General features: G+C 39.5%; 1 protein-coding gene across 1 annotated transcript; it reads left to right on the forward strand.

Moving 5' to 3' along the window:
- The first annotated feature begins 3,256 nt into the window (after window positions 1–3,256).
- Window positions 3,257–12,035, forward strand: LOC117253202 (STAM-binding protein-like A). Its single transcript, XM_033620589.2, has 10 exons — window positions 3,257–3,401; window positions 6,285–6,509; window positions 6,906–6,981; window positions 7,073–7,168; window positions 7,643–8,042; window positions 8,253–8,377; window positions 8,950–9,087; window positions 9,538–9,650; window positions 9,813–9,912; window positions 10,981–12,035. The coding sequence occupies exons 2-10, from the start codon at window positions 6,307–6,309 to the stop codon at window positions 11,035–11,037; spliced, it is 1,308 nt and encodes a 435-aa protein (XP_033476480.1). The 5' UTR covers window positions 3,257–3,401; window positions 6,285–6,306; the 3' UTR covers window positions 11,038–12,035.
- The last annotated feature ends 240 nt before the right edge of the window (window positions 12,036–12,275 follow it).

Genomic DNA, 12,275 nt, shown 5'->3' on the forward strand with positions numbered 1-12,275 from the left:
AGTTATGTACTTAACAAAAAAAGGTGAAATAACTGAAAACATGTTTTATATTCTAGTTTCTTCAAAATAGCCACCCTTTGCTCTGATTACTGCTTTGCACACTCTTGGCATTCTCTCCATGAGCTTCAAGAGGTAGTCACCTGAAATGGTTTTCCAACAGTCTTGAAGGAGTTCCCAGAGGTGTTTAGCACTTGTTGGCCCCTTTGCCTTCACTCTGCGGTCCAGCTCACCCCAAACCATCTCGATTGGGTTCAGGTCCGGTGACTGTGGAGGCCAGGTCATCTGCCGCAGCACTCCATCACTCTCCTTCTTGGTCAAATAGCCCTTACACAGCCTGGAGGTGTGTTTGGGGTCATTGTCCTGTTGAAAAATAAATGATCGTCCAACTAAAGGCAAACCGGATGGGATGGCATGTCGCTGCAGGATGCTGTGGTAGCCATGCTGGTTCAGTGTGCCTTCAATTTTGAATAAATCCCCAACAGTGTCACCAGCAAAACACCCCCACACCATCACACCTCCTCCTCCATGCTTCACAGTGGGAACCAGGCATGTGGAATCCATCCGTTCACCTTTTCTGCGTCTCACAAAGACACGGCGGTTGGAACCAAAGATCTCAAATTTGGACTCATCAGACCAAAGCACAGATTTCCACTGGTCTAATGTCCATTCCTTGTGTTTCTTGGCCCAAACAAATCTCTTCTGCTTGTTGCCTCTCCTTAGCAGTGGTTTCCTAGCAGCTATTTGACCATGAAGGCCTGATTGGCGCAGTCTCCTCTTAACAGTTGTTCTAGAGATGGGTCTGCTGCTAGAACTCTGTGTGGCATTCATCTGGTCTCTGATCTGAGCTGCTGTTAACTTGCCATTTCTGAGGCTGGTGACTTGGATGAACTTATCCTCAGAAGCAGAGGTGACTCTTGGTCTTCCTTTCCTGGGTCGGTCCTCATGTGTGCCAGTTTCGTTGTAGCGCTTGATGGTTTTTGCGACTCCACTTGGGGACACATTTAAAGTTTTTGCAATTTTCCGGACTGACTGACCTTCATTTCTTAAAGTAATGATGGCCACTCGTTCTTCTTTAGTTAGCTGATTGGTTCTTGCCATAATATGAATTTTAACAGTTGTCCAATAGGGCTGTCGGCTGTGTATTAACCTGACTTCTGCACAACACAACTGATGGTCCCAACCCCATTGATAAAGCAAGAAATTCCACTAATTAACCCTGATAAGGCACACCTGTGAAGTGGAAACCATTTCAGGTGACTACCTCTTGAAGCTCATGGAGAGAATGCCAAGAGTGTGCAAAGCAGTAATCAGAGCAAAGGGTGGCTATTTTGAAGAAACTAGAATATAAAACATGTTTTCAGTTATTTCACCTTTTTTTGTTAAGTACATAACTCCACATGTGTTCATTCATAGTTTTGATGCCTTCAGTGAGAATCTACAATGTAAATAGTCATGAAAATAAAGAAAACGCATTGAATGAGAAGGTGTGTCCAAACTTTTGGCCTGTACTGTATATACCGTGTTTTCACAGTAATACCTTATTATATAACAGTCTGTGAGTAGTACTGATTTGGACACTATACACTGTACTTACAGACGTCGAAAGTGACACCATACAATAAAGGCTGTTTTTTATTATTTCAGCAGAGGTAGAACAAACAAAAAAAAATAAATAAACAGCAGCCATAGTATTAATGTGTGTCTACCCCACTGTGACCATGCAAGGTCAAACCCTCCATCCCTGTGGTGACCTGTATCCTCCCCTCCCTCCCACCACAATTCTACATTTCATGATACATAAATTCAGAAATTGACAGCCTTATATCGAAATGCACTTCCATACAACACAATGGTTTACAAGTAAAATGTTCAAGTCAGCAGCTTTTTAACATCTCCTGCTGCAGAGGACCATGCTTGAATAGTCCTTTCAGTAGCCCCATATATTCTGGCTATAGATTGTTCCAGTAGTATGATGTTCAAAAAGAATGTCAACCATTGTACAGGAGTAAGTGTGTGTGGGGGTTTCCATCTAAGCGTTAACATCTTTTTCGCTACTGTGAGGCCTGAAAACAAATCACAGTATTTGGAGGGAGACAGAGCCAGTGATGATGTATCATTCAAAATCAGCAGCCTGGGACAACAAGGTATCTGCACATCCAGTAAATCTGTTAAAGTAGATGACAGACCTCTTTCCAAAACGTGGCAAATGCAGGACACTCCCAGTACATATGTAAAAATGAACCCATGAGACCAAAGGAACATAAATGACAAATTGGAGAGGATACAAGTTAATAATAATAATAATTTCAATGACATTGAATTATCACTGAAATAATGGGCTAGTCCAGATTTGAACCCCTGACCTCTGCACCATTATGTACATTGTTTATACTTATTACAGCTATTGGTGTATACAGAATGGCATTATGACACAAGTTAACTAAGCAAGCATTTGTGTGCTGAGAAAAAGAGGTAAACTGTGCAATTAAATGCTATAAATGCACATTTTAGAATAGTTTATATGAAATACAGAAAACACATATAATAAACTGCTGCATAAATAAATAATCTAAGTTTCTACCTCATCAAAACAAAACATTAAATTAAAAAATCTTGATCTGTACAGATGTAGGCCTATCTACCTATTATTTTTATTAGCAATAAAATATTAAAAATTATTATCTAACATAAACAAGCATATTTTTTCAGTTTGTTATTTTTAAATAATGGTTTTGTTTCTTTCAAAGTAATAAATTCAACATTAAATAAACACCACTGGTTTGGGACTCAAAGTTTAAAGTTTAGAACTGTTACTTTTTTTATTATTGCTTTTTTAAATAAATAATTACATCTATTATTTTTTTATTACAAGGGATACCAGGTTCAAGGGTGATGTGTTGTCATTGTACAACACAGGAAAATATACAACGAAATACAGTTGTAGTCCTTAATGCTACACAAGAAAAACAAACAACAAAACAAGAACAAAAACTTATTTTTAATGGTATACACGCACTAACACACACAAATGGAAAAGGGGGGGGGGTATAGAAAATAAATAAATAATACAAAAATAATAAATAAATCTTAAAATAAAAACCACGCGCCACCCCACAAAATTTTATAAAAACTTTAAAATCATATTTACTCCTTACAAGTTCTCATAGTGGACATTTATTTATGCTATTAATGATTAGTTATTGATGTTAGTTATTATATCGAGATCCTCCTATCTTCCGATGACGTATGACGCGTCAGGCGGAAGTTGTTTTTGATTGCGGAAGTGTAGCTACAGATGCTGTAGGCGCAGCCCAGTGAAGCAATTTGACTGTTGTAATTTGACCGTATTTTGATTCAGCTTTATGTAGGCCTCCGGGAGCTTCAGTAAACAGCTCGATCAGGTAAGAACGGAGATAAAGTTGCTCACTAGTTGCTCGATGATCGACCGATTCAACTCGAACTGAGCTTTGCTAAGTTAGCTAAGTTAGCGTGGCTAACGCGACGTCGTTGCGAGACATTCATCACTGTAGTGACAGCGAGATATGAAGACCAACGGAGGGGAAAATATATCTTTATGACACACAGAGCATGTCAGTAGACCTGAGGGTTTCTAAATGATGTAAATGTAATGTTGTGTCACTCATTAGTTAAGATGAAAGGGCCCATAGTTTAGCATTTAGTCTAATCTGCTACTGGACCTCTACTGACTTGTTTGCAAGATATTCAGACCCGAAATGTCGTTAAATATCGGATTATAAAGAAGATATTTAAAGTAAGTTTGGTGATAAGCCGTTGTTTAGTGGTGGAAGAAGTATTAAGATCTTACACCAAAGTAAAACACCAAATACCACACTGTAAGTACTCCACTTCAAGTAAAAACACCGCATTCAAAACATTACTTCAGTTAAAGTATGACTCAGCAAAGTACTAAAAGTATGAAAAGTACAAATCAAATGTTCCCATCAGTGTTTTATTATTATTCATGATGATTTGGAGTAGTAGTAGTATTTTACTGCAGTAGATGTGTTTAAAATCTTGATCTTTAAATGTACAAGCAGCTGTCAGATAAATACACTGGAGCAGAAAGTAAAATATTTCCCTCTGAAATGTATTGGAGTCGAAGTATAGGGTATAATAATGTAAAATATATCAGAGTTGTACTGACTCATATTTACTTTTTAGTCACCAGCTGTTCCTATGTCATTCAATTAGTTTTAGCTTCATGAGTTTATTACTTTTTAGAAACATAATGTTACATTGCCCTTGTTTTTAAAAAGAGTTTTTCTACATGTCGCTATAAATGCCAAATTTCTTACCATTTTATTGGTAAATCCAGTGGAACAACAGTTTAGACTTCTATACAAAGACAGCGTGAAACACTGAACTGCTTTCAAGTACCTCCACCTTTCTCCTTTTATCAGAGCCACACCTCTTGAGCCAAACTGTTAACAACTGGCCTCTCTTGACTCAGACTGTGTTTCTGTGGGCTTCACCAGCTAGCCAGGAAGCCCTCACGGCAGAATCAATACAAGCCATCTGACTATTAGTCAGCATGCTGATGAAGCGTTCTCATATTTGTCTTCATTTGATCAATTAAGAGTAGAAAACGTCAGTCATACCAAGTGGACCCTCCCAGCAGAGTTAATGCTTTTTTCTAAATATATTCAGACTGAGTTGTGGCCTCAATACAGGGTGTGAAGTGACTTGTAGTGCTAGTTCATACAGGATATTGTGTGGGCTTGCATACTTACTAATGTACTAAGAACATATATGCATACTTAAGAAATTAATGATGAAGCCCTCAGATTAACACATCATTTGAAATATGTTTTAAATACTAATATGTCTATACAATTTGTCAGATTTCCAGAAATTGTGAGAGACGAGGGTTAGCTCGTTCATAGCTTCCACCGCCATGTAAACGAAGAGACACGCCAGAAACCCAGCAACCACCTCAGCTCCTTCCATGTTGATTATCGTCTTTCTTATGTCTGCTTTCTTAGGGTGAAACAATTGTGATTTTACTAAAAAAAATGCATTTTGATTTTTGAAAATAACTCAAATTCAACTAGAAACCCACAGATGTGGTAAGTTTTTTTAAGAATTTGGATTTTAGCCAGCCCTCTAATAAAGCATTAAAGTTAAAGTCCCCTTAGGACTGGAGTGATTGCTCAATCATATGTCCTTACATATTAATATTTTGGTCTTGGGTGGAAGATGCTCAGCAGTATTGAGGGAAGGAAAATGTTAGTTCACAAATGAGAAAATGCACAATTGACTTACACAAAAACTGAAAAAAAAAAAGCTGTGTTGGGCACTGTGGCTGTCACCATTCCAAGTCTTTTGTCGACGCACACCATGCTTGACATCAGCTGTAACACAAATATTCAGTATGTCACTGAATATTTGAAATGGCTTCAATACTTATTTTCCGCAGTATCAATACACTGGTGCCAGCTGCGCTTTCTCACTTTGTGTCATTGTGAATGTTTACTATAGTCATTCTGCTGTTCTCTGCCACTAACCAAGCAAAGATGAGTCGTTGTTGCCTTGTTATATTTATCTTTTAACACAAATTGGACATTTTATGTTCTCAATGTCAATTTTTTCCCCTGTGATATTGAAATGGTATCGATTATCAATATTTTTCAACGTTTTTTGCCCAGCGTCATGACAACACTACTGCAGGTGCTAAAAGGGTCATTTTACACTAACCACAAAAAGAAAAAAAAATCACATTTCTCCTTTTGGTTTCTAGCCATAGTAGATAGTTTTTAGTTTTTCTCAGGAGGGGGAGGGAATATCATGCCAAGATTGAATCACTTTCAAATGAAACGTTTCAGTGAAAACAATCTGTGGAATACCTAGGGAAACCTGGATATTAATTTTGGAAATAAATGTTGTCATTGAGGTTTTAAAATGTCATTTCTTTTTAGTGCTTTGAGCAACTCATTTAAAATAAATTCCATCTCCATCATTTTGAGTTGGTGGCAGAAGTTTCAGAGATGGATTACTCAAAAATAGTCTGCATGGCTGCAGGGAAACAATTCAGAACATAAAATGGATGAACAGACACTTAAAATTATGAAGCTATCAGAATCTAGTTTCAGGCATTTTTTTACAGAATTGTATCTTAAGTGTGGATTGAGCCATAAATAACAACAACAGAGGGTTAAAAAACATTCTGACTGGCAGTGTACATTGTTGACTTCAGGTGTATCACCACAGTGTTAAGTTGCAGAATCCCTTGAATATAGTATTCAAACTTGAGTTTGTCTTCCCAGTGTTCCAGGTTGAGCTGTCACGATGACGGACCACACTGACATCAGTCTGCAGCCAGAGGAGCGAGTCCGCGCTCTGACCAAGAAGGGAAGCTCAGTGGAAGTTAATGACGATGTGCCACCACGCCGCTACTTCCGCTCCGGCATGGAGATGATCCGCATGGCCAACATCTACGCAGAGGAGGGCAACATTGAGCACGCCTTCCTCCTTTACAATAAATATATCACGTAAGTGTTCATCAGCTTTTTGTGCTTGATTGTATTACATACCTTAATTTAAGTATTAAGTCATTTGTCCTTCATTACACAAATAAATACATTAAATATGTTGTGGGTTAAAATATTAAGTTGAGACGAAACATGCAGGACAGTTCAAACAAAGATCTTCCTCAGGATTTGGCTCACTAAATAACAACTAAATAATTCAAAACAAAGTGACTTTAACACGTCCTCCTTTACATTCTGTGATTCGTCCAATGAACAGTAAGTAGTTTTTGTTGTCAGAAAACCAACCAGAGTCTACTACGTCTGTCATTTCTCTGAATTACAGTTTTTTTAGGTCATGGTTTTGAGCAAGCATTCCTGGTATAGGCATGACAAGATTTTTTTTTTCTTCTCACCAAGGCTCTTTATAGAAAAACTTCCCAAGCATCGGGAGTACAAGACTGCCAACATTCCAGAGAAGAAGGACACACTAAAGGTACACAGACAGTGTTTATACTCTCCTATATAACCTATTTTAACTGTTTTTAAGGAAATACTGAAGCAAAACATTTTTCTTTCTTCTCCAGAAACTGAAGGATGTTGCGTTCCCTCAAGCAGAGATTCTGAAAAAAGCTCTTTTGCGGAAATTTGAGCAGGACTATGCACAGTATCTTGTCAAAAAGGTAAACTGTCTGTCAACTCCTGACACACTGGAAGGAGTGTGTTAACAGTCTCGTATATTAATTGCAATTTTAATGAAGTATTCTGACACTTAAATGTATGTTATGAAGGTTACTACATGTAATGAAATGAACAAAATTATCTAATACACACATACAGCACAACAAGCATTGTACACTGATTTCAGTGTGTTGTGTAAACCCTAAATGAGGTGAAACATTTATCAGCACCTGCATACCATGATTGTAATAAAGGAAGCATTTGTTCATTAACAGAGTAAATGGAGGTACAATAATGACATCGACCTTAAATAGTCACATTTTGTGTTTCAGTGATTTAAAGAGATATTAATTGTAAATCAGCTTAAACCTCACATGAATTACTCTGCAACAAAACTGCTGCTGTAGAAGAACTAAACACAAAAGTGAGACCACCTGCTGAAACTGAAACTTGGGATGTGTTTTCTATATGCTCAGAAAGCTGAGCAGGAGGCCTTGGCACGGGAGCAGTCCAAGCAGCGCGCGCTGGACGCAGAGCGGGAGCGTGTGGCCGAGATGCAGCGGCGACAGCGGGAGCAGGAGCAGTTCAGTGCCTTTGAGGAGATGATCCGCCGCCAGGAGCTGGAGAAGGAACGCCAGCGCGTGCTCTTGGAATTCGCCACCCCTGCCGCGCCTTCCCCTGACACACCCCTCCTTCCAGGCATCCAGGGCCCCCCGCAGGTCTCCCCCACCGCCCCGCAGAGCCCAGGGGACCTGTCCGGCAGCACCAACCACCAATACAATCGCCCTCCTGCAACCATCGGCACACCTGCCACTGCCCCACCCACTTTCGACCGCTCACTCAAGCCCGGGTCTCTGGTCAGCCCAGGGAACAACAGTGAGTTAATCTTTTTCTCACATTAGGGGCCGGCCTGCAGAGGATTTAAATACTGCCCTTCTCCTGCTGTAAAGTATTTACACTTCTGAGCTGATTTCTTTCTCCATGACCTATTTCATTTCCTGTTTACACCATGCCGTGTTTCAGGACAACACAGGAATCTAACTTTCCCATTCAGCTTTTCTTTATTCATCTACATGGTTTTTGCAGATACAATGGTGGATGCCCTTCGGCAGTTGGCTGTTCCCGCTGAGCTGTGCCGGAGCTTTCTGAGGCTGGCCGAGGCCAACACAAGCCGAGCTGTAGAAACTTGTGGCATCCTGTGTGGCAAACTGGTAAGACTCTGGAACAGAGCGACTGTGTTACACCACTAGTGCTGAACCCCCCTTCTGAATAAATCTGTTACAGGAAGCATAAACATGTAGGTGCTCATGAAATGTTTGTCATCACGTGTTAGTAGTTTTAATCATCAGTGAAGCTACACATTTTCATCATTGAATTCCATAACGTGAGATGGTTAAACTAAGACGTTCCTTGTTCCAGTGTTGGAATTAATGTTTCAGGATGTTTTATAAGGCTATAAATATTTATGGAATGTGGATTTTGAAACCGTGACATCAGATGACTTTTTGCCCCATAAGGGTAGACCATCATCTGACACATCTCTCACTGTCCCAGATCTGCTGTGGCTTTTGTTTGATTTATTTCATCTCCTGGTCAGTTTAACTTAAAGCTCCTTGCACTTTTTTTTAATCAGTATGACTAAGCGGTTTTTTGCCAGTAGCAAACCAGTCAGTGCTCTGTTAATTTTGCTCAGACAGAGTCCTTGGGTAGCTTTTTGGCAGACAGTCTCTATGCATAATTTAAAGAACTGCAATAGCGTGACGTTGTTTTGTGTTTGTTCCAGACCAGAAATGCGTTTACTGTGACCCACGTCATCGTACCAAAGCAGTGTGGTGGACCAGATTATTGTGACACAGAAAATGAGGAGGAGCTCTTCCTCATACAGGACCAGTACGATCTCATCACCCTGGGCTGGATACATGTGAGTACAGATAGGCAAATTCTGGCCACTGTCTCACAGTGTGTAAACCACAAAATCAGCGAGTGCACTGCTGCTCTCGGGAGCATGAGCTAATCCTGCTGTATCTGGAAAGAAAAATGCACTCTGGAAAAACAGGAAGAGAACATGTGATGCAGTGAATACCATGCTTTGTGTCTGGTGCATTTAAAAACAGGTTTACAAATACTTGTCCTGGTGTTTTCATGCACAATAGTAAGGGGAGAAAAAGATAAAGTCAAGTACTGTCAAAGTCAATAAACATAAATTAAAAAGAAAAAATAGAAAATACAATATTTGTTTTTAAATGAAGAGTTGTGCAGGTGTGTCCAAAGTTCACAATATAAAGAATATTTGCAGTGTGCAGAGATGATACTCCATTGTACTGAAAATCTATTGATGCAAACTGAAGTCTGTGCACTGTGTGTTTCCCAGACTCACCCCACACAGACGGCCTTCCTGTCCAGCGTTGACCTCCACACACACTGCTCCTACCAGATGATGTTGCCGGAGGCCATCGCCATCGTCTGCTCGCCTAAGTTTAATGAGTGAGTCAGAAAACTGCAGGTGTTTCATCATTATCACCATCAGACGTGTGGGAGGAAGATTTTTGTCTTATGGCTCGGCCTCCATCTGCACTGTTGCAAGTGTTTGTCAGAGCACTGCCACTAAATCTTCTCTGTGCTGAAGTGTGACTGTGTTTGTTCCAGAATCGGCTACTTCAGGTTGACAGATCGAGGAACAGATGAGATCTCCACATGTAAACAGAAAGGCTTTCACCCTCACAGCAGAGATCCACCTCTATTTACAGTGAGTACGGCTCCATCTACATTGTTGTTTGTTATTGAAATAACTTACACCAAGCGGGAACACATAACAGTGAACAACATCCTTGATACGACTGCTTGATTCGAAGGTTTAACACCACCCCAGAGGAGGACAGAATTTGTTTGTTGTGTACTTTGAAGAATGAGGCTCGTTTTACTGTCCTGTATATGAAGCCAGTAGGAATGTACTTTTAAGTAAAATGACCCCTATCTGCGTTGAGTTCTTTTGGCTGCATGATCATGAAAAATTTGAGTTTTGTTTCAGAGAGGGAACCTTTTTTGTGGCTGAATTTCTTTGCCAGGCCTGAGGTAGAAGGCGAAGTATTCTGTTTCTGGACTGAGGAGTTAAATAACATGTATTTTTCATTGTTACGTCATTGTCATGGTGTCTTGTAAACCCATGAGGGTTTGGCACTGTAACGAAGAGCACTTCGTAGAGTTCTCCGTGGGTACGAACACCGCTATGAACTCTCCGGGCAGGACCAAGTGACAGGATGGGAGAGGGGGGTGTTGGCAATCGGTGTGCATGTTTAGTAATTGTTATTAGGTGTATTTGTATTTTGGGGTTAAGTAGCATTACTGGTAAATAATATGTGTTAATTATATTTAATATTTAGATTCTATATCTTAAATACAGAGGAGACAAAACGTGTGAATGCCTGTTAATGGAAGGGACCGAATAGTCGTGTGGTGACACTGTACAAAGGCTCTAGTTTCTATCCATCTGTGTTGCTGGTCAGATCTCAAACCACGTCTGTTTGGCGCTGTTGTTTAAATAAACAACCTGCCGCCGCCTGTCATCTCCATGTCCTGTTATATCCAGCTGTTAAATGGTCGTTGTAACAGGCACATTTAAGTGTGCATGACGCAAATGATAATAAATCAATCAATCAAGTCATATATCAGTATCGGCAACTGGCCAAAATGAGTTGGAAAGTATTGGCATATAACATATCTGCAAAAATTTTATATCATGAATCCCTAATAATACATGCGTATGTTTTCTGTTTTTGTGATTAAACTCTAACTCAAATCTGTTTCTTCTTTGCAGCACGCGGGACATGTCAACATCACCGATGACACTGTGTCCATGATGGATTTGCGGTGATTTTTTTTTTCCTTTTCTTTTTTCACCAGAACACTCATAGACTGTCTGTTTTATCAAACTGCAGACATTTTACTGGAGACAACACTCATTTTATTTTTAGGACGGTACTGAGCAAATGCCGACCACGAGTTTACCATTTATAAGGACTTCAATTGTTCTCAAAGGGCACAACATTGTGAACCTTTTTTTTTTGCTCTGTAAGAAAGAAAAATCCACATATTATTGCACTTTCCAAGCATACAACTATCCACAAAACAGACTGGCAAACCTCCGACTCTTCAACCCCTCTGTTTTTGTCGGTGTGTGCTCCACTTCCTTCCTGTTCCACTTTTGTTTTTTTGTTATTAATAAAACATGTATGTTTGTCAGCGTCTGGTAACCCAACCTTTGTTCTGTAATTGCCATCAAAGTTTGGTTCTGCCTGACAGATGAAGTGCCAAGGACGAGAACATTCACTCTCTGTTGAGTTGTTCATTGTGCAACATGAAGTCCAGTGTGAAACTATAGTTTGTAATCTTTGTTTTGACTCGGTGTTTCCTTCATAAGCTGTCGAAGTGCTACGAGTGATGGGAAATATGAAAGCCAGTTGTAACTCAGGTATGCAGGCAGTGCTGCTGCTCTGTATTATATTTTTATATAAAACCATCACTCCACACCATCCTTTATCTATGAAGGGGTTTGTTTAATTCCTGCTTATGATGGATTCACCTTTGACATGTTTTTATTTCCTTTATGTTTGGGGGGGAGAAAGCAGTTGGTAGTTACCTGTATAATGTGTCCATGCTTTAGAGGACATGTGTGCAACAGGCGATCTGAATGTACCTCCTGCTCCATGTTATCACACATCACTAACCACATGGCCAGGATTCATGCCTCTAACCATTTTTGTTTGCTCCCTTCACTTGATAGAAGAAGTAAATGATTAGCCATAATAACTGTATGAGAATACCCACGATGGATTAAATGCCAAGTCAAAAATAAACTCATTGTAGATAAATTTATTCTGCATTTTGTCATGTTTGTCCAGTTGGTTACAAATTTAAAGTGATACAGAGTAGAAAATATCTTTACATGCAAGAGAAAAGAGAAAGTGAGAATAAGCATTTAAACTAAATATAAGGGGATTATTATGTATGCACCAAATGTAGGAGACATAAAAGTTAAATTATAAATACCACAGCTGTTCTCAGTCTAAGGTGCATACTTTGAAATGAACAAAGGAGCCAAATGTTTCCATC

This window comes from Epinephelus lanceolatus, chromosome 9 (genome assembly GCF_041903045.1).
Source record: "Epinephelus lanceolatus isolate andai-2023 chromosome 9, ASM4190304v1, whole genome shotgun sequence".
NCBI lineage: Eukaryota > Metazoa > Chordata > Actinopteri > Perciformes > Serranidae > Epinephelus > Epinephelus lanceolatus.

What these genes read in the sequence shown, in the direction of transcription:
- LOC117253202 (XM_033620589.2), top strand. Translation starts at nt 6,307, where the DNA reads ATGACGGACCACACTGACATCAGTCTGCAGCCAGAGGAGCGAGTCCGC. An exon ending in TCACCCTGGGCTGGATACAT is followed by an intron (nt 9,088 to 9,537) that starts GTGAGTACAGAT and finishes TGTGTTTCCCAG; the next exon opens with ACTCACCCCACACAGACGGC. An exon ending in TGCTCGCCTAAGTTTAATGA is followed by an intron (nt 9,651 to 9,812) that starts GTGAGTCAGAAA and finishes TGTTTGTTCCAG; the next exon opens with AATCGGCTACTTCAGGTTGA.